At 36.0% G+C, this 25,615-nt stretch overlaps 1 protein-coding gene across 3 annotated transcripts in view; it reads left to right on the top strand.

Moving 5' to 3' along the window:
* The window catches only part of CSMD3 (CUB and Sushi multiple domains 3), a 1,185,533-nt gene that overhangs the window by 549,266 nt on the left and 610,652 nt on the right, over positions 1-25,615 (top strand). For all 3 annotated transcript variants that reach the window (XM_029923716.1, XM_029923715.1, XM_029923714.1), the window contains one exon: positions 17,631-17,752. In XM_029923716.1, the coding sequence (XP_029779576.1) occupies positions 17,631-17,752 (122 nt within the window). The remainder of the gene's footprint in view (positions 1-17,630; positions 17,753-25,615) is intronic.

Raw genomic sequence — 25,615 nt, 5'->3', positions numbered from 1 at the left:
AGGGAGCTTAGAGGCTCAGCGCCATCTGAGTCCAGAGGAAATGAATGGCACAGCTGAATATCATCAGGGTAATGATGGTATCTCATTGCTCTCTAAATCTATTATTTGGGACAGAAATAGAGCAGGGGATTTTCCTGGCATTTCAATTATAAGAATTAGAAGGAAAATGTGAAAAATGTAGGGGCAGTGAGGGGAAAGTTTTGGAGAGAAACCCAGAGTGCATTTAACCTTCCCTTTTCCCATTAGTGAATACAATATTGCCAACTAGAGATTTGCTTTCAGTTTTAAAACAATTCATTTCCTAAATAATGTAACTTTCTAAAAATATTCAGTGGAATTAATTTTTGTTCATTGGTAGTCTTAATAGTAGGATTTTAATGAGGGACACAATGTGTCCAACACCTCTTGTACACTCTGTCAACCTTCATCTCTTATTCCAGTCACTGCGGTGGTGACTGGTTAAGTTTTGTGCAGGTGCACTGGGATCTAGACTCTCAGGCATCTTCTTCCTCACCTGTGGCCTCCCTGACACCTGGGACAGGAGGTCTGTGAACCGGGAATTGTAGAGGTGCTAATGCTCTATGAGTCAACTCTAGGACAAAAAGGAGATAGGATCAAATAAATAAATGTGTCTGCTTTTTTCCCCCTGAAGTGTTCTCGCCATTCTTCAAGGCATTTTTCAAGTTTCTATAGGGTTGAATATCAACCAATCCTATTAGTAGCCAATGGGATAACACATCTTTGCTTTGTCTTTCCTGCATTCCAGAACTGCTTCACTCCCACCCCTTTTCCAATTCTGCTCCCTGAGGCCATATTACCGATTAAACCCGTCACACAGAAGCCCTTGTCTCTGGCCTGGTTTCTAGGTAACATAGTCCAAGATGTCCTCCCTTTGGCTTTCAGTCTGTATCAGATGGTTCCAGTCAACCCTTACCTGACCTTTGGTTTCAGATCATCTAATTTGATGACCCATGCTTGAGAAATATTCAGAAATTTATATTTCCAGAATAATCCTAAAAGAAACTCAAGGATAGCAAATGCCTCTGTTACATTCTTCCCTGCCATCATCCCAAAGGAAACTCAAATTATTTTCCTAACCGAATGTGCATTGTTTATGCTAATCTACAGGAAATGGTAAAAATCACTGATATATTTCTAGGGAATGTACACTGAGGTCAATTTTTTAGCAATATTTATAGTTGTGTTTTAGTTTGATTTGGTTTGTTTTCGGTTTTATGTTTCTGGTGGGTGGGCGTGTGCACGGTTTGGTGGCTGTATATGTACATAGGAGGAATAGCAGCAGCTGAATTAATTGACTCTGGCTTCCTAGAGAGTCGAAAATGTCATACAGTTCCCACCAGAGGTGCAGCATGGACGCATTTTTCACTGACTAACAGGGTATCATTACGAGGTAGACCACTAACTGTTTGCATTGATTTATAGACTAAATAAATGTGATTTCATTACTGTCTTCTTGGTCATGGTCTACATGCTGTGGGGAATTTGTGACAATTCTGAGTTCTTGTACTATGAAGGCTACTTTCTACATAATGACTTTTACCAAACAGCTTATGAAGTAATCAACTCTTTATTTTTTGTAGGCTGCGTGATCTTTAAAATTTTTTTAAATGCACTATACATAAAAAAATGTACTGTATGTATCATAAAAATAATATGCAGAAACTTTGGAAAGAATCATGAATTATATATTTAAAAAGTGTTAGCCTTAAAGAATCAGGGGATTAAAAGTCAAAGTATTGGTATAAATAATGTATATATTAATAAGAAATATTTTCATGTATTTAAACATGAAAATAATTTGACATACTATAAATGTGCATAAGTAATAATATAATAGTATTTGTGTTAAGATATGTATGCAAATAGAGCTACTCTAATTGAAATTTTTTCAAGAACATTATATTTTAATACTACCAAAACATAAAGCAAAATTGACAAAAATATAACAAATATTTATAGCAAAACTGATAAAAAACATATTTTGGCATCTAGCTGCTGTGAGTTCAAGTAAATTTGGGTAATTTATCTAATTAAATTTTCTAAGTCCAGTTATCATCTTTATTAACATGTAAATAATAATTGCTATATAAATAATAACAACAATACAAATTACATAAATAATAACAATGAATACACAGAGCTTACTGTATCCTAGACAGGCTTTCAGTGTATCCATTTGATCCTCTGAACAAGCCTATGAGATACCATAGTATCATTTCTTTCTTACAGATGAAACTGAGGCAAGGAGAGATTCAGGGATTCAGTGCAGGCAAATGAATCGTAGACCCTAGAGCCAGGATTTGAGTCAGTATAATCAGTCTCTGCTCTCTGAGCTATATTCTGAAAAGTGATATGCAACTCATAGGTATTATGTTTTGTTCTTTGCCTTATTCTCAATGATGAATGCTGTAAAATAGGTAAGGTTCCCTGTACAGTGCCTGGCATGCAGCGAGCCTTCTTATAAGGGTATTGTTACCGGCGTTTACTGTCATCTATAGGGATTCCCAGCACATACTGGCATTGAAGAGTTCACATGTCACTGGATAGGACTTGCTTGAAAGTCAAAGATTCTGAAACACCAGGTAATAGGGACATATCCTGACAACAACTGATCTGGCCTTAAACTTTAAAATTCTTCTTTCAGGAAGGTGGGGTGGGAAAAGAACTAGGAAAAAAAAATTCTGTATGGTTATAGCCATTGCTAAAGCAACTACCCAATTTAAGGCAAGAGACGTTCTTCTTTTTTTTTTTTCTTTTAAGGAAAGAGACATTTTATTTTATTTATTATTTGAGTTTACTTATTTATTTCAAGAGAGAAAGAGAGAGCATGTGCACCAGGGAGGGACAGAGAGTGAGGGAGAGAATCCTAGGCAGGGCTAGAACCCATGAGCCTTGAGATCATGAACTGAGCGAAAGTCAAGAGTTGGATTGAGTTTAATTGACTGAGTCACCTAGACACTCCAGATTTTTAAAACCAAATCTGTAAGAGCACCTAGTTCAATACCACAACTATTCACCTACAAACATCCTCTTAGTTGGAAGAATTCATCATTGATTCTTCCCCCCTATGGTAACTTAACAACCCAGGCATAATGTGACTCTTTCTATCTAGGATGTTGAGTAGATAGTGAGATTTACATGATCAAAGTGCTTACAGGTAAATAATTTGTTCCTTCAATAATATGATTTTATTGAGAAGGAACACTAAGAATGTCAGTACGTATCTTGACATGAGCTGTACAGCTAAATAGGTGTGGGGACCAGGACATCTAGTGAAGAGAAAGCAGCTCAATCTTTTAAAATGCGCAACAAGAAAATGTTTTTCTTAGCAGTTACACAGCAATTTTTTTGTACAATTTTTAAGAGCTTAGGATCTGGACTCAGAGAAGGTTTGAGTCTCATACCCAGGAGACAGCCTAAAATCAGGAGAAATCTTAGCAAGTAGGAAACAAATACATTTCAAGTCTTGACAACTTTGCCAGCGGCAAGTCTTAGAGCATTACCTTAAATATTTAATCATAGCCCATTTTATGATTGGCATTAGCTCCTCAGAGTAAATATTAAAAACATACACATACAGCCAGCTCTAGTTATATTGTGCCCCAATTTTTTTCATGAGTCTCAGCTTTTCATAATCTCCAGTAACCCTCATCCTTCTCCTTGACATGCCACATCCCTCAGTTGGTGCCACAATCAAGACTCCATGTCCTAAGGGTGTCATTCATTCAATTAACATTAATTGAGTCCCTGCAGGACCAATCAAGGACTAATCAGTAATAATATGTGATAATCGTCCTGAAGGGGCTCACAGTACACTGAGGAGAAAAAAGACAATAGAACAGAGTAGGATAATATGTGCAATAAATTAGCTTGTAAAGATCGAAGGTACAGGAACAAAAGAGAGGAGTATGCTGCTCAGGGTGGACTGGTGTTGGGGGCCACCAGTGAAACTGCTGCAGAGGGGCTCCCACTGAAATTCTAAAGTGTGAATGCGGAGGGATGCCTGTGTGGTTCAGTCCGTGAAGTGTCTGATTTTATCTTGTAATGCCCAAGATTTCAATATCACCCCAAAACCAGAAACTGCCAGGGAGACCGAGTCATGCATGTAAAAGCAAGGGGCATTTATTATTACGGCTTAGGCTCGCTGGCCCTAAGTTCCATCTCACAGCCTTCACCAACGCAGTGGATCCGTGCTGAGAGCCCCGAGCAGGGGCTGAGCAGGGTTTTTATGGGGTTTAGGAAGGGGGAGTTACAAGAAATTGTGACATCCAATCATCATTGTATAACAGCATTGGCAGCAGCTCTAACCATACACATTGTTCAGAGCGTTCGTTACTTTTGGCGGGACCCAATGACAACATTTAGGGTATCTTTGAAATTAACCAATTACAGAGCGAATTCAGGGTCTTGTTCGGTGACTATCGGGTTAACTTTAACATTAGGTAACAGGGTCCTATCTAAAGTTCCTATCTGCAGGTCTCACCCTTAGGAATGTGGGGAGAGGTAGCGGGCCTTCCCTGATTGGATACCGCAAAGTGGTCTCTTCTGCCACGGGCAATGTATAACCGCCTAATGGTTCCCGAGAGACTGACCCTTGGACCCTCTAGTTTAGAGGGGGGTCTCTGTCATGGAGTCGGTTAGGTTCAGACTTTGTCCTTACAATCTCAAGCCATGATCTCACAGTTCCTGAGATGGAGCTCTGCTTGGGGCTCTGTGCTGACAGTGAGGAGCCTGCTTGGGATTCTCTCTCTTCCCCTCACCCCCGCTATCTCTGCCCCTCCCCCACTAGTGCTCTGTCTGTCTCTCTCAAAAACCTTAAAAAAACAACAACAACAACAACTATGAATGGGGATTAGATAAATGATAAGGGAAGGATCTGGAAAGAAGGGTATATAATATGGTTTCAGTTAATAAGATTTTTATTTCTTCTTGAGTGTCCAAACACTCTATTAATCAGCTTTTGATACAGTAAGTCCCAACTATAATGGAAGCTGAAGTTTCTGCCTTATTGCTATAATTCCCTTCACCCAAACATCTTGATAAAGTAGAGAATAAAGAGAATCAAAAGAGTGAGCAAAAATCAAAGTTATTAGGTAAACAAAAGACATTACACTAAGGCAGTGGTTCCTAATGGGAGGGAGGCAGAATTTTGCCATGCAGAGGACATTTGGCAATGTTTGGGGACAATTTTTGGTTGTCATAACTTTGGAGGGGCTGCTAATGGCATCTAAGGGACGGAGAGAGGGATGCTGCGAAGCATCTGCAAAGCCCAGGACAGCCCCCGACAGCACAACAAATAACATCCAGTCCAAAACGTCAGTGGTGTGCGGACTGCCAAGCCCTGCGCCAAGCTGATAATTGAGAATGAGGCATAAACACAAAACGGTGTGAATATCTAGTATTTTTAGCCTCCTGAGAGGCACAGAAAAGCAAAAACCAGAGGGCCACTTCTCTTTATCACTCACATAGATTGATACTAAGAGACTGGCAGTGGTTTTGTAGAGCCGAGTGATGGTTCACATGCTGGAACCACTGTTTTTAGCTCAGAGAATATGGATTCTACGTTATTTAAAAGGAGCCCCTGGTGAGGAGATCCCGGGACATTTAACAGCTCAGTGTAGTTTTTCCACTTACTGACTTCGAGAACAGTCAGTTATTTCCTTGTATCCAGGTTAAACCACCCTGTAGCAATTTTGTTTGTTACTAACTCCACCCTTGGAAATGAATCTTCAAGAATTTTGGCTAGAACGATGCTTATACTGTGATGCAGACAGGTTCAACCAAGGGCTCCTGTGGCATGATAAGTTACTACTTATCACCTTCACCCTGCTCAGGTGCTGGCCCCGAGTTTTGCCAGCTCAGAAACTCGTCCTCATGTTTGCTCCAGGGTTGGTTATACAGGGGAGTATCAACTTTCCGTGCGCACACACACACACACTCTCTCTCTCTCTCTCTCTCTCTCTCACACACACTTGGGGATGATTGGCAAAATATTAATTTAAAATGACATTAAAGGGGAAGCAAATAGGAGACTGGACAAAGAAATCCTGAATTAAAAGTACCAGGATATACAGACTTAGTGAGGATTAGGTTTGACTTCCAAAGACAGAAAACCAACAAGAGAGGCTTCAACGAGATAGGTATGTGGTCTATAACCTCTGATGATTCTGCCCCAGGAATCCCTCGGGGATTTAGGCTCATTACCACTCTACCAATCACAGGGTACGGTCATTGCCCTCAAGTCCCAGTATTGGGTCTCAGGCTCCACGATGGTGTCTCACACATTCCAGGAAGCAAGTGATAAGGAAGAAGGAGGGCAAAAGACAATTGCAGGCTGTGTCTTAAGTTTCTCGAATCCGTACCAGCCCCCCTACACATGGGATGATCGGCAAAATATTAATTTAAAATGACATTAAGGAGACTAAGGAGACATAACAAATAAATGCAATGAGATATCTTGGATCGGATCCTGGAACAGAAAAGAGGATTGTAGTTTAAAAAATGGAACAAAGCAAAAACAAATAAAAAACCTGATGAAATTCAAATAAAGTCTGAAGCTTAGTTAAGAAGAATGTACCAGTGATACTTCTTTAGTTTTGACAGATACCCGTGGTTGTGTAAGATGTTCACATTAGGTGGAGAGGGTACATGGGAACTCTGTGTATGATCTTTACATCCTTTCTGTGATTCTAAAATTTTTCCAGAATAAAAGTTTTATTTCTAAAATCCAAATGACATTGAGAAGAATAAAATACATAAATTGGTAAGGGTTTCTCATTTTGAAAGCAATTTTTTAAAAATCTGTTTGTAAGTTAGATGCACTAAAGCAATTTGTTACAATTCTATAACTGAGATATGTTTGCAGTTCTGCTTTCAAACTCTCTTATTTCATTGAAATTTGAATCTACTTGTTTTAATTTCACATCAAAGTGAATATATGAATCAGACCTTGCAAATCAGATGCTTGTTGCCCAGAAATAGCTTATATATATTTTTTGCCTATTGAAGGTTGATGTCTTAAAATTTTTTTTCCAACATTTAAAATATTAAACATTTCAAATAAACATCCAGATTCCCAGATTTTGAAAAATTAGAAATATTGGAAAACTTAGTCCGCACTTAGACCGTGTCTAAACATTTTGGGTATAGATGTCCTTCTTTCTCCTGGGCATATGCTTGCCAGATGGCCACGTACCCCCTTTTTGTATTTCCCAGTCCCAGCCTAGTTACCAGCATTTCTCTTTCAGTCTCAATATTAAATAAATCTGATTTTTTCATACCTGTATTAATTTAAGTTTTTTAGAGATTTAATTAAACTAATTTACTTGTCACCATATCAGGATGTAAGAAATTATGTTCTGGAGTTAGGAAACATTTAAATTTTTTGAATGTCTTTTTTTTATTTTTGAGAGAGAGAGAGAGAGAGAGAGAGAGAGAGAGAATGAGTGAGAGAGGAGCATAGAGAGAGGCGGACAGAGGATCCAAAGCAGGGTCTGCAGTAACCACACAAAGCCCGATGAGATCTCAAAATCCGTGAGATCATGACCTGAGTCAAAGTTGGGCACTTAACTGACTGAGTCCCCCAGGTGCCCCTACTTATGAAACATTTTTCACCTGTTTACGGGGCTCAAAGTGTTTGTTTCACTCAGCTTGCTCTGGTGTAGCAGATAAAGGATGGGGTATAGTATTCTTTTCCGTCCAATATCTACGTAATTTGGGAACAATTTATTTGTTCTGTTTTGCTCTGAATGATAGCTTTGTGCCAAGATTTCTCTACTTGCCAAATACTTTTTTTTAGTTTCAGAACATTTTCTTAGCTTTATATAATAGTGTTATCCTTGAGTAGTATAAACTCAGAAGTGATCTTGGTGGTTGCCATTCTGTAGAATCTTATATTTTGTTTCTTGAAATCATGAATAATAATTTTTAAAATCTAATTCTTCTGCATGGAGAAATAGACTCTCCTATGTATCAGTGTTTTTCATATCCTAAGATTCACTGACCCAATTCTCAGATGTGGTCTCCCAGTCTTTTTTTTTACTTTTCTTTATTTCCCTTTATAAAGATCTTGGCTGCTGCCTTAGAAGCATATTCTGTTCATTGTTAGGCAGAAATGAGCTTCTAATGAAACCCCATTAGTTAGGAAAATGATTGGCTGTTCCATGTCCTTCATATCACCAAGGATGTGTTAAACCTATTGGTATAAATAAAGAACAATTGGAGAGCAGAAGATAATATGCCTTCCTAAAAACAAACTGCTTTGAGATCCTTTAAACTTTGATCGGCAGCACCAAGATTTAAACTCCAGCCACAGTAGTTTCTAACAACTTATGCAAGCCTATTTATAGAATCCAGGGAAAAATATTAACACTTGGTTTGGTTATTGGATATATCTGAAAAATATACATTTTTATTTTTCTTGAAGAAAATTATATAATCTTTTTTTTCACATGCATTTTCCTTCTTTACCATGCCTTCAATTATGTTGTACTGATGACCTCTGATTTTTTTGAGGAATAGTTTCATGATTTGACTCCTCATGATATTATGAGTCTTCTAAATATATACAACCATACCTTGGCGATATTGTGGATTTGGTCCTAGATGTCCAGAAATAAAGCAAATATCACAATATAGTGAGTCAAGTGAGTGTTTTGGTCTCCCAGTGCCTATAAAAGTTATCTTTACACTATACTGTAATCTATAAGTGTACAATAGCATTATGTCCACAAAAAAACAAATAAAAAGGTAATTTATTGCTAAAAAACGCTATCCGTCATGTAAGTGGTCAGGGAGTTGTAATCCTTTTGTGGGTGGAGGGTCTTGCCTTGATGTTGATGGCTGCTGACTGATCCTGATCGGTGTGGTGGTTGCCGAAGTTTGGGAGTGACTGTGGCGATTTCTTAAAACAAAACAAAACAAAACAAAAAAAAACAGTGAAGTTTGCCATGTCGATTCACTCTTTTTTTCTACATTTCTCTGTAACATGAGATGCTCTTTGATAGCATTTTACTCACAATAGAATCTTCAAAGTTGGAATCAGTCCTCTTAAACCTGCCACTGCTTTGCTAAAGAAATTGATGTTATATTCTAAATCCTTTGTTGCATTTCAACAGTCTTTACAGAAGCTTCACCAGGAGTAGATCCTATCTTTAAAAAAACACTTTCTTCGCTCATCCTAAGAAGCAGCTTCTCATTCATGCAAGTTTTATCTTGAGATGGCAGCAATTCAAAGCAATCCAAATATAATAATAATGAAAGAGTTTGAAATATTGTGAGGATTACCAAAATGTAGCACAGAGACGTGAAATGAGCAAGTGCTATTGGAAAAAAAATGGCCCTGATAGAGTTGCTAGATGCAGGGTTACCATAAAACTTCAATTTGTAACAAGTTCAGTCCCTGCAAACAAACAAAAAGGACATAGGCCTGTACTTTCGAAGAATCCTGTACTTCCCGTGTGTGTCCTTTTTCCTGACTATATAATTTTAAATGGGCTGTTTCATGTCTGTCTCTCTCCCTAGAATGTGAGGTATATGAAGGAGGGGCCTGGCCTACACTGCACGTTCACTTAGCTTCGTAGTGTTGAGCACATCCTAGTTTTGTGTTTGTTTGGTTGTTTTAATAATTACTGTGGTTGGGGCACCTGGATGGCTCAGTTGGTTAAGTGCCCAACTCCTAATTTCCGCTCAGGTCATGATCCCATGTTCGTGGGATTGAGCCCTGTGTCAGGCTCTGTGCTGTCAGTGTGGAGCTTGTTTAGGATTCTCTCTCTCTCCCTTCCTCCCCCCCTCTCTAAAATAAATAAATAAACATTTTAAAAAATAATTACTGTTGGTTGTATGAATGAGTCAATAAATAAGTGGATAAATATGCTATACCCTCACATTTAAAACTATATAGAATTATATTTAAAAAATAAATTGATGGGGCAGAGAAAAGTACATGACTTGACTTTTTCATATCTATCTCTAGGCCACTAGTTTTTAGTTTTCAAAATGTATCCTGCACACAACACCTGGACTGATCAAGCTAACTACAGACGCAGTTAAGTCAAGTGACCTTCAAAACCCTGAAGTATCACCTTAGCTTTGGCAAACACAGACACACACAAACACATGCACACACGTGTGCGCACACATCCAACGACTGCCTTAGCTTATCATGTATGGCCCTTGGTGAAAAGTTGTTTATTTATGTCTCCAGTTCTATCTGAAGAATCTCATCAGCTCCAATCTTAGCTATTCTGGGAATTCATTTTCTTATACACCATATGCTACTTATTGCCCTTTTCCTCTCTGTTTAGAAGCCCATCATGATATCTCTTCTGAGTTCATGCATCCTAACTTTCCAAAGTTCAATTTTGACATCATCTCAAGAATGACTTCTCGAAACTCCCAAGCTGCAAAAATGTGCACTTTTTGTGTTCCCATTAACACTTGTTATCTTTATATTGGCACTTATAACAAGTATTAAAATGACCTGTTTGTGTCTTTAAGACTTCAAGTCTCTTAAGGAAAGGGTCCTATCTTACTCATTTTTGCATTGAAACATCCAAAGTCAATGTTTGGTGTTGAATAAGTAGCTACATAAAAAATTATAACAAATTATCATCAAAGAGTCATTTGACCTTTCACTAGGAGGAAAGGTTGTCTAGAATTTCAAGTGATACCCAAATTATCCTGAGATACTTCTTTGATGAATTGCCTCTTTTTCTCATTTTTTAATGAGAACACTTAAATTCTAAACTTTAGTCTTTTTTATTTCTTATATTTAGGAGTATTTCACTTTAATCATTCATTAACTAAAAAAAACACTTTTCTGAGCATTTACTCACTTCTACACACTAAGTCAATTTTTTGTTGGTCACTAGGAGATGAAAGGCATAATTACTGACATAAAGGAATTCAGTACTTAAGTAATTAAAATAGAAGAAGAATGCTCTATACAAGTAAGGCTGTGGAAGAATTAATTTTAGCTAGCAGGTTAGCTGCTAAAAAAGAATCAGTGTGCTGGGTGGCTCAGTCGATTGAGTATCCAACTCTTGATATCAGCTCAGGTCATGATCTCATTGTTTGTGGGTTCCAGCTCCACACTTGACAGGGGGGAACCTGCTTGGGACCTTCTCTCTCACCCTCTCTGCTCCTCCCCAGTGCTTGCTCCCGCGCACGCTCTCTTTCTCTGTCTCTCAAAATAAATAAAGTTAAAAAGAAAAAGCTAAAAAAGAGTATTCCACATGAGGGAAACAGCATGTGAAAAGTTATGGAAGTAACTTAGAGCATGGTGCATTTTGAAATTACAAATTTGAGTCCTAAAGTTTCTTGTCTTTTTAGATGTCCATCAGATAGCCTTACCCCCTATTTTAAATTCTGGGAGGTCCAAAGTCTTTTAAAGGATGTCAGTGAATTTCTTGGGCCAGGAGGTAGAACCTTAATGTCTAATAGTTAACTCTGGCTTTAAATTTAACTTTCTGATTTTCTGGATTATGTTGATTTTACATAAATTCAAGTAGACACTGTCCCCAGTTTCCTCTGAACAAACAAGCAAACATACCAACAAAAATCGTTTTCAGATCTACAGTTAATAACCTGCTCAGTTAATCTGGGTAATTTGGGAAAGGATGCAGGTAGTCTCCATCAAAGGTAGACCAACAGTTTTAAACCAAATAGAACATGCTCTTATATATTAAATCCCATGTCCAACCAGTTTCCCCTGTCTCCATCACTACACACCATCATATTCTTTCTTTCTTTCTTTTCTTCCTACTTCTACCTGTTTCCCTCATCAATGACCCTAAAACACTATGGTTTCTAGATATACTGTGCCTAGTAACTAATCTCATTCTTGCCTATCACCTAACTGATCTCTTTCTTAATGCAAAAACTAGATTAAATTACATTTTGTTTTCTTTTTCTCAAAAAGCATACTGAGTCATTAATTCATACAAATCATTTCTATCACTGTTTTCATGCCATTTGTGCTCTCATCCTTAGAACAGTAGGAGGATTCAATGAAACAAAGAGCAGGGAGAAGCAGCATTGTATGTAAACTTGACCTTCAAGACTAGGTTAAATTATGGACAGTCAAGAACTGGGAAAAGAAGAATAAAGAATGTCCTTACATTATTTTTGACTTGAAAAATCTGTACATTGTATTTCTTACTTTTAATAGGAATTGCATTTGCTGGGTTTTAATCAAATTTATCTGATCCTGTGCAGTCTGTCTTTTGCTGATTTTAATTCTGTTCTTTTCATGGCAATTCCTCTGTTTTCCAGTTTTCTGCTTCGGGTTCATTTCTATTATCTCACATTTATACGCTTCCTTTCAGTGAAGACAGGGCTCCGACTTCCCGTTCTTACGCAGATGATGCTCAGATGTATTTGAAGATTAGTCCTAATTGTTACTCCACTTCTGACACTTTATCAGCTTCTCATGAAGACATAGGGACTAGGATGTCCAATTAAATATTATTAAATAGAACTGCTTATTTATAGTTCTAGACACTGATTTTTAAATAGGTTTTATCATTCACCTTCAGATGTGTGTATTTGGCAAGGGGTTGGGGGGTAGTATTTTACATGTTTCATGTCAATCTGAGAACTGAGATTGATTCAGAGAGTAGTTTCTCTACCTGTTTATCTGAAGTTTAACAGCAGGTCTTTGATGTTTAGATAACTCAGTAATTCTTACGGTAGATTATATTATAAGCTATATTAAACAGTTCAAGTGAAATAAAAACAAAGTAAAATTCTGGTGTACTAAAAGTGTTATAACAATATTCCAAGTGACTGCTTAAATTCCACATGTTTGTCTTCCATGTAGGAATTCACTTCATAATAAAACCAATTCTGTGTGTGATTTTCTAAACTATTAGGAGTTTCCTTCTCAAAAAGAAAGTGCAAGAGAAAGGTAAAGTGTGACTTAACAGAGTCCTTCAAAACATATGCAAAAAAATGGTACAGAAAGACTAAAATTCTGACATCCAACCCAGAAATATGTACTTATTTAATGGAGTTCTATTTTCTCTGTCAAAACTCCACAGGGCCCAGTGAGATCCATTAAGAGGACAGATATTCTACTTTTGGTGGTGTTCTTCTCACTTGTCCTATTTTCCTTTGTCCACTTTGATAATAGATTTCTCCCACATTTCATCCATTTTTTAGAGCAATCTTCCATGATTAAAATTAATTCCCAAATTCATTTCACATACTGGACATGCTTTTCTCTTTAGATGACTAATTCCTTCATTTAAACTATTTTATTTTAATATAAAAATCATTTTTCACAACTTTAAAAATATTTATTTTGTTTAAGCTAATATAGCTCAAATTAGACCTCCTATAACTTCAAAAATATTTAATTTCCAGAGCCATTTTATTTTCTGAGTCAATTTTTTATCAGTGCATTTTATATTCAGAGCCTATATGTCTTCACACATGGGATGATTTTTTTCATCAAATGTCCTTAATACATTTCATTTCAACCATCTTTTATAGTAATGATCACATGTTAATTTTTAAAAGATAGTGTCTTATGAAGTGTTACTAGGGAAATGGACACCTTATTATTTTGTACAAATTCACCTTAATTTGATCAGAATGGGTTTGTTCTTTATAAGGTTCCTACAAGAGCCAAGGGAGAAAGGCTCCTAAATTACCAGAGAAGTGGAACAAAACTTAGAAGTAAAACAGTTCTTTTTCTGTGTCACTTCCTAAGAAACACCTTCCCTGATCTGTTATCACTTCCATAGCATTTCTTCTTGATCTATTACTCCTATAGCTTCCGGTCAATCCAACATATATGGGTGGTTTTTACTTGTCATTTTATGAGTGTTTTTGAGTGTTCTTTATTTTAGAAAAGGACAATTTCCTGGTCTAGAACACACTTACAAAGATTATTTGTCATCATGTAGAGGTCTTTCATTTGATATTCCACTTAAGAACTCTGATAAAGAACTTGGATATTTGTTCCTTTAGTAAACATCCCTGCGTTATGAGAGCCACTGCACCAGGAATTAACAAACAGAGATGAAAACCATGCCTTGTCCAGAGAAGTTGAGAAGTGCGTATACATTTAAGAAAAAGCATGGCAGAGAATTGCCAAGTAGTGTCACTCAAAGAAGCAGTGTGTCCTATCAGAAAGCTGATTCTGGTAGCTTCAATCATGTGATTGCTATAAATATTTTATTGCTTCCTTAAATTGTTCATAACAATATTTTCTATCAGATCACTAGCTCTTAACGCCTTTGTGATATTTTGTTCAAATAATGTGCTGAGAAGACTAGAGTCCATTACAGAACCCTGAGCAGAGGAATTAGGAATACTTCTCATAGAAAGAAGTGACACATCATTTTGGGTTTGTTTAAATGAAAAGAATTTCTGCAAAGGGTTGTAATAAGGAATAACATTTTAGACTTGGAAAACATCATAGAAATAAGTGTAAAATTATAAAGGGTGTGATATATTCAGAGAAGAACAAGAATTATTTTCTGGCACAAGTTGAGTGTATACTGTATACAATGGCAGGAGATTGTACTCGAAAAGAAATCTAGATCCTCATAGAAACAATTTTATATTTTGCATTTGGCAGTTTGTAATTTATTCTATAGGAAACAAAGATCAAGGTTTTTAATGAAGTCAAGTAAGGTAATTAAATTCGTATTTTTGAAAGATAAATATAGTAGCACTAAAGAGGATGGAACACAGGAAGAAAAATGAGGGTAGGAAAGGAGTTAAGTAGCTATTTTTTAGTTCAAGATGAGATGCTGATGAAGTGCTAGGTATTGGGAAGAAAAGAGAAGAAGGAAAATGGGATGCTTCAGGTGAGAAATACATTAAGTCTTGAGGAGTGCTTATGTATGTATGGGAGGGAAGTGGATGAAGAAAGGTGTAATTAATTAAAAGTTTCTTTAAAACATTTCATAGAACATTCAGGCAGAGAGATGATTACTTTACAAATAGGAGATGGAAATTCGGTGATGTAAATTTGAGAGCTATCAATACACAAGTGACCATTGTAGTCCTAGAAATAAATTAGATTAACTATTCAGGGAGACCATTGAACAAAGAAAAATAGGCCATTTAATCAATTTATGATTATGCTACCTAAGGATCAAGTGCAACAAAACAAAACAAAACCAAGAACACAAGGTGTGGAAGGGCACCTGGAGTGGCTCAGACAGTTAAGCATTCAACTCTGGATTTTGGGTCAGGTCACAATCTCAAGGTTGTGAGTTCAAGCTGTGCATCCGGGGCTTCGTGCAGACAGAGCAGATCCTGCTTGGTATTCTCGCTCTCTCTCTCTCTCTCTCTCTCTCCTTCTCCCTCTCCCTCTCCCTCTCTCTATGCCCCTCCCCACACAGACTTGTGCTCTCTCTCGCTCTCGCTCTCTCTCTCTCTCTCTCTCTCTCTCTCAATAAACAAACAGACAAACTTAAAAAAGGGATAAAAAGTATGAAGCATAATGATGTCAAACAATTAGGTAAGAATCAAGAGAGTTTAGGGCTGTGTAAGGGAAGGCAAATATTTTCAAGTATAGCTTATCAATTCTTTCCATGACTGCTAAGAGATCATGTATGTGGAAAAACTGAAGAGGTCCTATTTAATTTAGCAATTAGAAGGTAATTTCTGGCACTGAGAAAGCAGTTTTGTTACCTAAATGAGAGAAGTTAATGGTAATACTTTCAAAAGTTAATAAGGGAGAAGAAAATGGAATAGTGCATATAGAAGATTTCATAAGATATTAAAGAGCAATGATTTTACTTATATGTGGAAATTAGAAGGACTAAATCATAGAAACAGAGAGTAGAACTATAGTTGCCAGTGTCAGGGCCAGGAGTAGTGGGGAAATGGGGAGGTGTTGGGTAAAGAACACACTTTAAGTTATAAGATGAATAATTTCTGAGGATATAACATACATTGTAGTTACTATACTTAATATTGAGTCATGTACTTTAAAGTATCTAAGAGAGTAGATCATAAATGTTATCCCCCACAGACAAATATTAACTATATGTAATGATGGAGGTAACTAATCTTCTTGTAATCATTTTACAGTGTATTATTTCATCACATGACACACCTTAAACTTATACAATGTTGTATATCAATTGTATCTCAATAAAGTGGGGGGAGTCAATTATTGAGTACTCAGAAATTTTGTGAGGCCTTGATAATCTGTGGTATCTTAAAATCAGCCACGATGGGACTATATATGCCATAGGAGTTGAAAGAGAGACAGACAGAGAAAGAATGAGACGCACGAATATGCTGTAGTGAGTATAGAAGATTTACAAAAAGATAGGTAGTAAATGGAAAAAAGGAAAAATTGGTAACTAATATTGAAGGAAGAAAAATGAAAAGTAACCATTTAACCTAAATGGTTTAACCACAAGATATAAACTTTAAGTTGTCTGGAATAGATTTATGTTAAAATATAAGCTAAAGGGAAAAATAGTCCATAAAACTTTATTTACCATACTCGAAAGACCCTTGGTGAGAGGAAAGTAAGGCTTGGGGTTGAAAGAACCTGAGCTCTAATCCTGACTCTGCCATTTATTAGCTGAGTGATCTTGGGGAAGTCAAGCAAACCTGTGAGACCTCTCAACCGATCTGTAGGGTGGCAATGGATATGGGCACACGGTGGCTCAGTCATTTGAGTGTCTGACTCTGTAATTCAGCTCATGTCCTGATCTCATGGTCATGGGGTCGAACTCCATGTTGGGCTCCACACTGAACATGGAGTCTGCTTGCGATTCTCTCTCGCTCTCAAAATTAATAAATAAACATTAAAAAATAAAGTGGTGATGATAATAACTATGTAAAGTCTTAAGTGCATTGAAAATGTGTACATCAATAACAAGAAAATATACATACATCATTTTAAAATACAATGAATTATTATTGATGAGTTGGAAAAGGATGACATGTGTAAGATTTTCATGGAAAGGGGCAAAGAAATGCAAATCAAAACTAATGCCAACAAGAAACCATGGTGACCAAGAAGGACGAGAAGGCACAGATGTAGTGTGGCCACTCACTCTTCTTAAGTAGAAGAAAGAAGGGTTCAAAAACTGAAAAAATATTACAACATTTAACTTTTGTGGGAATTTATTAAAATTACCTCAGTGCAGCTCTTTTTGTAGCCTGAATGGTCTAGTTCACAGTTAGAAGAACAGTAAAAGTGGGTTTAATATTGATTTCTCTGTTACTCTCAAGTCCTAGGATACTTAATAAATAGAATTGAAAACACTATCTGGATGGCTTAATCAATCCATGGCTTTGTTTCTTTCTCTTTGTAAATTTTTATTAGCACAATATTACATAAATATATCTCTCTCTAATTAAACTAGCTTATTTACAGTCAGAGGATAATTTAAAATGCCTTACATTTTTATTCATAGTTAGTTTTCAGTTAATGTTGAAAATATTGAGCTTGTAAACCTTAGATATAGAAAATATTCTCACTTTGATAGTGACAGAATGCCCTAATGTATGTTTCAACATGGTTATAATTGTGCAATTTTGAATTTAACGTCTGTTTGCAAAACACTTTATTGCTAAGATTTTGCATGAGGCATAGACTCACTTTTAAAATGCATTTTCTCTTTTAGTGAAGACGTGTGGCTCTAATCTTCAAGGACCAAGTGGAACCTTTACGTCTCCCAACTTTCCATTCCAGTATGACAGCAATGCACAGTGCGTCTGGGTCATCACAGCAGTGAATACAAATAAGGTAAGGTAGAACCATCAGTGGCAGAAAGCAGAATCATAAAGACAAAGGCAAAGAGATCATGAGGAAAGTGCAGTAAAGAAAATACACAACTAGAGTATGATTTCTGCAATACTTTTTATTTCTCCCTTATCTAAACATAAACTTAAATAAGAATTTTGGATAAATCAATTTTAAATGACATAACTCTCCACCTGGTTACTAATGTAAATGAAAACAGATTAAAATTGTAGATGAATGTTTTCTGAGACATTTTTGAAGTCGTACGTATGCATTTTTAAAGCCACGAATAATGGCTTTTCACTTCATATCTTTTCTGCTTGACATATTCAGATATGTCATGTTTTGGTGCATAGCTGCGTTTTCCTTCAACGTTTCTCTTATTACTATAGATCACACAGTTACTCCTTATTATAAAAAGTAGCACTCATAGAAGATTCATATTATGGGTATTTCAAAAGGTTAAATTGTCTTTCTATTTGACTATAAATGAGTAATACATCTAAACATGCATGTACCACAATACTTCAAATAAAATTATTATGCTGAACGAGTGTAAGAGCAGATGAAAAGTTAGCTAGTTTTCCTGTCTTCTCTCTATCCTCCTTCTCCTTGAAAGAATACAGAGAGGACCTAACTAGGCAGAATCAGAACTCCTCTCAGATTGTATGGTATCTTTACTTGGTTAGATGAAGGAAAGTTTGGTGGTAGAGCCCATAAAACTGATTTAGATTGTAGTTCACATACTGATTTAGAATTTACTGATACCTTTGATAAAGTTATCTAACCTCCCTGTAATTCTGTCTCTTTATCTATGAAAATGTGGATAATGAGAGTATGCATTTCACAGTGCTCTGAGAAATAAATGAGGTAATGACTACTGAATGCTTAATATAGTAAGGAATTAAAACACATTAACTCATTGTTATTAGATAACGCGTATTCTACCTGCCAGGATGTTTTAGATTTTATGTTCATGAAACCTAATCCTTAGGGCAGCAGCATGGTTTCAAAAATCAATTCAGTGGTCAGCTACACTTGCCTCATAGACAAGACCTGATTTATAAATCAGAAGAACTAGATCAGAAGCCTTCTCTGCCCCAAACTAACAGTGTAAACTTGGGGAAATCATTTATTTCAATTTTCCACTATATAAAGGAAATTATTTTGCTCACCCAACCTGTGTCATCAGTTCAACTGAACAAATATTTATTTGTCCAGATATCTTCTCTTTTTGAATTATAGGTTGTTGAAAAGATTTTTAAAAATCATGAAGCACTTGAAAAATAAACTTGCACTTATTGATCACTTAGCAACATGCCAGACGCTACTCACAACACTTGTTATAAATTATTTAATCCTCACAAGACTCCCCTGTGAAGTAGATACTTTTATTGTCTGCGTTTAACACGGAGGCTGAATAACTTGTCTAAGATCACAGAGCTGGCAAAGGTCAGAACTGTGTACTTGTTAAGATATGTGTTATTTACAAGGGTATTATCTCACACTAAGGTGTAAGTATCTTACACCAAGATAAGAATGAAGTAAATTCATTATAAAGTATGGAACAAACACGTTATATTAATCTTACATTGAGATAGAAATCTTTTTGTGTCATGATAATTACCTATAATTGTCATCAAAATATGGTAATTATCTCCTGTTCTATGAGATGTCTGCTTTGCTAGGTTTAATTCATTCTCATTTACTGAGATACCTGAAATTTCACAGAGGTCATCACACTTCTCCTTGTTTATCTTCCCAATCTGCCAAACTTTTATCTCTTCTTTTTCTTCTAAAAAATCCAATTTATTTTCTAAGGAGGACATAATTACTTTCACTTCTTTGCTATTTTTATCAAGTAGCTTACTGAGGACATTAATTTTTGATCTGTTGATTTACCTCTATTTTAAGATATCCTTATAGAAATTGGTTTTCAAGCATTTTTAACAATGACCCACAGTTAGAATTTTTTTTTTTTTTACATTGTGGCCCAATTCACTCACGTACACACAGGGCCACAAAATAATATTTTTCCTTAATATGTGAATTCACTTCTCTATTTTTTATTCTAATCTATAATGACCTATTTGTTTTTAAAATATGAGTCATGCCTCAATAAGTGGATTTCATGCTGAACAGACAGGTTATGACACTTTTGCTTCTACAGATTCTCACATCAGATCTCTTTCAGGAAGGCAGTTGCCGGCATGAACCATGGGCACACAGCTTTCCTAGTTGGTATAAACCTCAGCTAATCAAGATGCTCAGTGGGGCGCCTGGGTGGCTCAGTTGATTAAGCGTCTGACATCCACTCAGGTCATGATCTCATGGTTTGTGGGTTCGAGTCCCACATCGGGCTCTATGCTGACAGTTTCAAATTCTGTGTCTCCCCTGCTCTCTGCCCCTGCCCCACTCGTGCTCTGTCTCTCTCTCAAAAATAAATAAACCATTAAGAATTTTTTTAAAAAGATGCTTAATACCTCGATATCCATATTTTTCTTTAAATATCATTGTTCATGTTTTTCTTTATGTTTGATAGTTTTAAAAGCAATCATGATGTTCTAATTGTCTAAACCACAGATATGATTGGTGGAAAAATCTCTTGAGATTTGAATCTGCATGAAACTGAATGGAACTGGTTTCAAATCCAGACTATCCCTCTTAGTAGTTACACATTTGTAGGCAGGTATGATCTTTGGTCCCTCTGAACTAGTTTTCCTTTTTCAACTATTATAGATAATAATATTACGTCTTAAAATTGTTATACTGACTGGATAAGGAAACATGAAATGTCTCATTCGAGGTAGGATCATTTAAAATACATATATTTTGCCAAATGTTGCCATCTCATCAGGAAACATGCTTGTCTTTAGTTATTTGTTAGATTTAATTTATGTGTTGATGCAGGAAAAAAAAAGTCACTATGTACTATTTTCTTTCACATTTGATTATGTGGTTGATTAGTTTATAGGTTGATAAACCTTAGATTATAGTCATTTTTACTTCTTAGTTTACAAATATTGCCATTTAGCTTACTTAAAATAAAATATAATGACTGAACATTGCAATCTTAAAGTAATATATGTTTTTTAGGTTACTTTAGATCCCTTCCACAAGCTTCTGTAAGGGAATATTTCCTTTAATTCTAGAATTTTACTGATGAACATAATTGAGGGCTTCTTCACAACAGCAAGTCAGAATATTAGAAGCAATACCTTAAACTAGCCTGGTTATTCAATTAATTGTTCTTCTTGCAAAATTATATGCATTTAACATTAGCTCCATGTGTGACATAAATGCTTCTCTGTCTTGAGGTTTGTATGAGGATCATCTTCCTTTATTTAAGTTGTCTAGTGCATTTGTCTCCAATCTTCTGTATGTGTATTCTGAAATACACAAACAATCCCCATGTTGTGGGGCTGTGGGGCACGGAGCTAAACACCATTTTCATGTACTCCACCTTTTAACACTGTCCGACTTAAGGACCCACTTCTGTTTGTTCTCTTTTATTACTTTCCTCTTCGTGATTGTCTTTCACAGTTTCAAAAGAAAGTCACATATTATTTTTCCAGGTGAAATGAGTGTAAATAAAATTCCAGAGATCTAGAGTAGAAAATTCTACATGCATATGGTTCCTGAGGGGAGAGTCTTTGATATCAAAGCAAAAAATAGAGTCACTAAGAAATATTTGAAGGAGATAATACCTTTTTCATCTACAAAACAAACTTACAGAAAATCCCATCTTTTTATCTCTCAATGTATGTTTGTATATATATTTGTATATATATATATGTATATATATATATATATATATGGCATTTATCCACCCATCTTTTAATCTATCTGTATCTCTGTATATCCTAGAATTAGAACATACAAAACACAAAGAACGGTAGAGTATTCTAAATCAAAGCACACAGTCTGGTTTATTGAACACATAGAATTTCTGATTTCTCTGATTGATTTTATAGTCCTTGCATTTATAATATACAGTGTACACTTTCTAGAAATTAAATGGACTAAGGTTATAAGATTTTAAGGAAACTGTATTTAAAGTATTCATAAAATTATAGTAGAACTTATATACTTTGCAGCTACTTACTCTTACAAAGAAAAAAAAAAGATGTCCATTTGAAACTATAGGAGAGGGGCGCCTGGGTGGCTCAGTCAATTAAGCGTCTGACTTTGTCTCAGGTCATGATCTCATGGTGGGTGAGCTTGACCTCCCAATTCAGCTCTGTGCTGACAGCTGGGAGGCGGGATTCTGTTTCAGCTTCTGTGTCTCCCTCTCTGTTTTCCTCTCCCCTGCTCGCATTCTGTCTCTCTCTCTGTCTCTCTCTTAAAAATAAATAAACATGAAAAAAATTTTACTGTAGGATAAAGTAGTTGTCAAAACTCTTTGATCTGTGTACGTCTTGAAAAATTTTGAAGGTTTGTACAAGAACATTGTCCAATAGAAATATGTGAGGAGTACCTAGGTGGCTCAGTCAGTTAACTTCAGCTCAGGTCATGAGCTCATGGCTTGGGAGTTCAAGCCTTGCGTCTGGCTCTGTGCTGACAACTCAGAGCCTGGAGCTTGCCTCGATTTCTCTGTCTCTCTCTCTCTCTGCCCCTATCCTACCCCCTCACCCCCTTTCTCTCTCTCTTTTTCTCTCTCAAAAATGAATAAACATTAAAAAAATAAATATGTGGGCCATGTATGTAATTTCAAATTTTCTAGTAGCTATAATTTTAAGAGAAAATTAATTTTAATGTTATATTTTATTTAACCTCAATATTATAATCTCATGTAATCAGAACAAAATTATTAATGCAATAATTTACCATCATTTTATTTCATTTTAAATCTTTGAAATCCAGAATGTGTTTAATACTTAAATGATATCTCAGCTCCGATGAGCCACATTTCTAGTACACAATACCCACACGTTGCTGGTGGCTACCATATTGTTCAGGGAAAATATTGAACATCACCACAGAGAGTTTGATTCTCTGTTTTAGGGAATATGAGAGGTGATAGTGGTTAGTGGTTGGTCTTCAGGACAATAAATGACTCATTACAAGGCAATTGCCTCACATAAAGTTCTGTAGGGGCTTCAAGGAAAAAAAGAAGGGATGCTCCCATTGGCAAACTAGGATTTTATCTTTTCCTTACTTCTATGAAACTACCCCATATCTTTATTTAGTTATTTTTAATGTTTTTTACTTAAGGCAGCCAAAATAGGTTTCTGTTCATTGTCACTAAGGAACCAGGAGGCAAGGAGCTAGTGATACAGTCATAATTTTTATTGTGTCTTGAAATAAGAATCTGTTGAATGTATACCACCTCAGTTTGCTCTCTAATGCATTTCACCATATCCTGCAAATTGATTATATTCTTATTTCCTCTATCTTCATCAATATTGGGATATGAGGGTTTTAGCTCTTGAAAACACATGGTAATGTTGGGTATCTCTACTCTGATTTCTTGGATGTCTAATGACCTATTGAGAAGTGGGTTTTCAAATGTAAAGATAAATTAATAGTAAAGTCAAAATAATTTTTTATATAATAGTTCTTCAGTATGAGGTATGGGTTTTTTTAAACTAACTAATTCTTCAGTACAGTGTTCAGAAACAAGATAAAAAATGTGGAATAGAATTATTTATGGCTTTTTGACCAGTCTATGTTCTCACTTTAAAGGGATGCACTTTTATTCACATTGAATGACTTTTTGCGAGAATAATACTGATGTATCCAGGATGTCAGCAAATCTCACAGTCGAGAAAATAAAATCCACTGGGAGGTCAGTAATAACAAGATTAAATTAACTGAGCATAGAATTTAATTCAGAGAAAATAAAAACAGGCATGTGAGGTTGACTTAGTTTAGATTTTAACTCTTACTAGTTTAGCAGAAGCCTAAAGTGTCAGAAGAAATAAAATTAGTCATCAAAAAGATGTAAATTGACTTAAAAAAAAAGTTGGATAACATGAGCCAAAAGCACTTTTTTTTGTATTCCAAGACTATGAATTCTTAATTTGTTTCTAAATTTGGCTCATATTTGTATCTCATGATTCAAAGAATATGGCTGACTATAACCTACATATGACAATGAGGGAAGTTAAGGGACGAGCATGAATTTAAGTATATACATTTAAGAACTCATTCTGGATGTTCCTGACCTATTTATAAATAAGTTCCTTACTATACTACACAGAGAGATACCGGACAGAGTTTTGATCTAAGAGTCAGAAACCCTGAAATCTTGTGCACGTCATTTTGCATCTCCGAATCTCAGTTGCCTCATCTTCAAAGCAGGAATAATTACCCTTGTCCTGCCATGTCATAGGAGTGTTGGAGGAATACCCAAGTCAGTAAACAATATGACACTTTGTACATTGGACAGTATCTTCTAACTTTAAAGTATCATATAAATATATTATTTATGCTACCCCTTATTCCAAAGACAATTTTAGGTGGAAGACATCATCAAATAGATCATGATTCATATGTTGAGATATGTTATATAATTAAGGAGCTTTAAGCATAAGAATAGTACTTAGCTCATAGTGGGTGCCCAGTTAGCATTTGTTGTGTAAATAAAACAACTGATAGGGGCACCTGGGTGGCTCAGTTGGTTAAGCATCGGACTCTTGATTTTAGCGCAGGTCATGATCTCAGGGTTTGTGAGCTGGAGCCCCATGTGAGGCTCTGTGCAGACAGTATGGAGCCTGCTTGGGACTCTGTCTCCCTCTCTCTCTGCCCATCCCCCACTTATGTCTGCATGCACACACTCTCTCTCAAAAATAAGTAAACATTTAAAAAAAGAACTAATGGATAAGAATAAGTAATGCATATGGAATATGTGAGAAATTAGATAATTTGATCAAGCATAGTCTAAAATTAGTGCATAATGAACAGCAAATATTTTGGTGGTAATTATATTGCTTTATAAATAAATGTTAACTCTATAATATGCTAAGTATTACTTATACATGATTATTATTTTCTCAAGTACTAACATAAAGCATAACTTATTGGGCTTTTCATATAGTTCTGATAAAATTTTACTGTAACATTTTATATTATCATGACACAGGTTTCTGTTGAAGTGACATGATGGATGGGAGACCTGTCTCAAACTTAGATGTGGGTCAATAAGATGTGGGTCTTCTAATAGGAAGTCTTATCCCTTTCCAGGCAGGTCATTCCATTCTACTATTTATTTCAAGAATAAGTAGTCAGGGTCTATTTTAGAATGTGGTAATACAATTAAATGGTGAAATATTTTATTCATATATCTGACACAACATTTAAGCCCATGGTTTTGTTTAGACCCATCAAAGACCCATTCAGTGCTCCTCCCATAAACTCTTCAGGCATGAGAATACACGCTGATTTCTACCCATAACACTGTCATTAGAAGCTTTTCCATATTGTCGCTATTCCATCATTGCAGCTAGCCTCTTGTCACTTCATTTAGCCTGCCCACCTACAAGCACTAGCTCTTTGCTCCAAAGAGTCAGAGCTTTGAGACCTGTGCCAAGCTTCAGTGCCAGATGCAAGACCTCAGCCAGATATGGAAAGTGTCACTTTCCTGCAGACTGCAGCTGTCTTTTCTGCAAATAAGCAGAGTCAAGACAAAGATTTATATGCAAGTGATATATTAAGAAAGTGCACCCAGGAAACTCTCTGTAGAAAGTGGGGGAAGCAGGGCAGGAAAGAAACTAAACAAAGGTGAAATTTCAGGCAAAATTCAAGCTGTAGCTTGATTCCATGCCTGTGTAAGTTGTCCCTAAGACTCTGTTCCAACTCAGTGCTAGGGAGCTGGGCTGTCTTCTACATCCCATAACCATAGGTCCTTCAGGGCTCATGAGTGGG

This window comes from Suricata suricatta, chromosome 15 (genome assembly GCF_006229205.1).
Source record: "Suricata suricatta isolate VVHF042 chromosome 15, meerkat_22Aug2017_6uvM2_HiC, whole genome shotgun sequence".
Taxonomy (NCBI): Eukaryota; Metazoa; Chordata; class Mammalia; order Carnivora; family Herpestidae; genus Suricata; species Suricata suricatta.
Note: the sequence above shows the minus strand (reverse complement) of the source record. Positions and strands in the feature narration are given on the sequence as shown.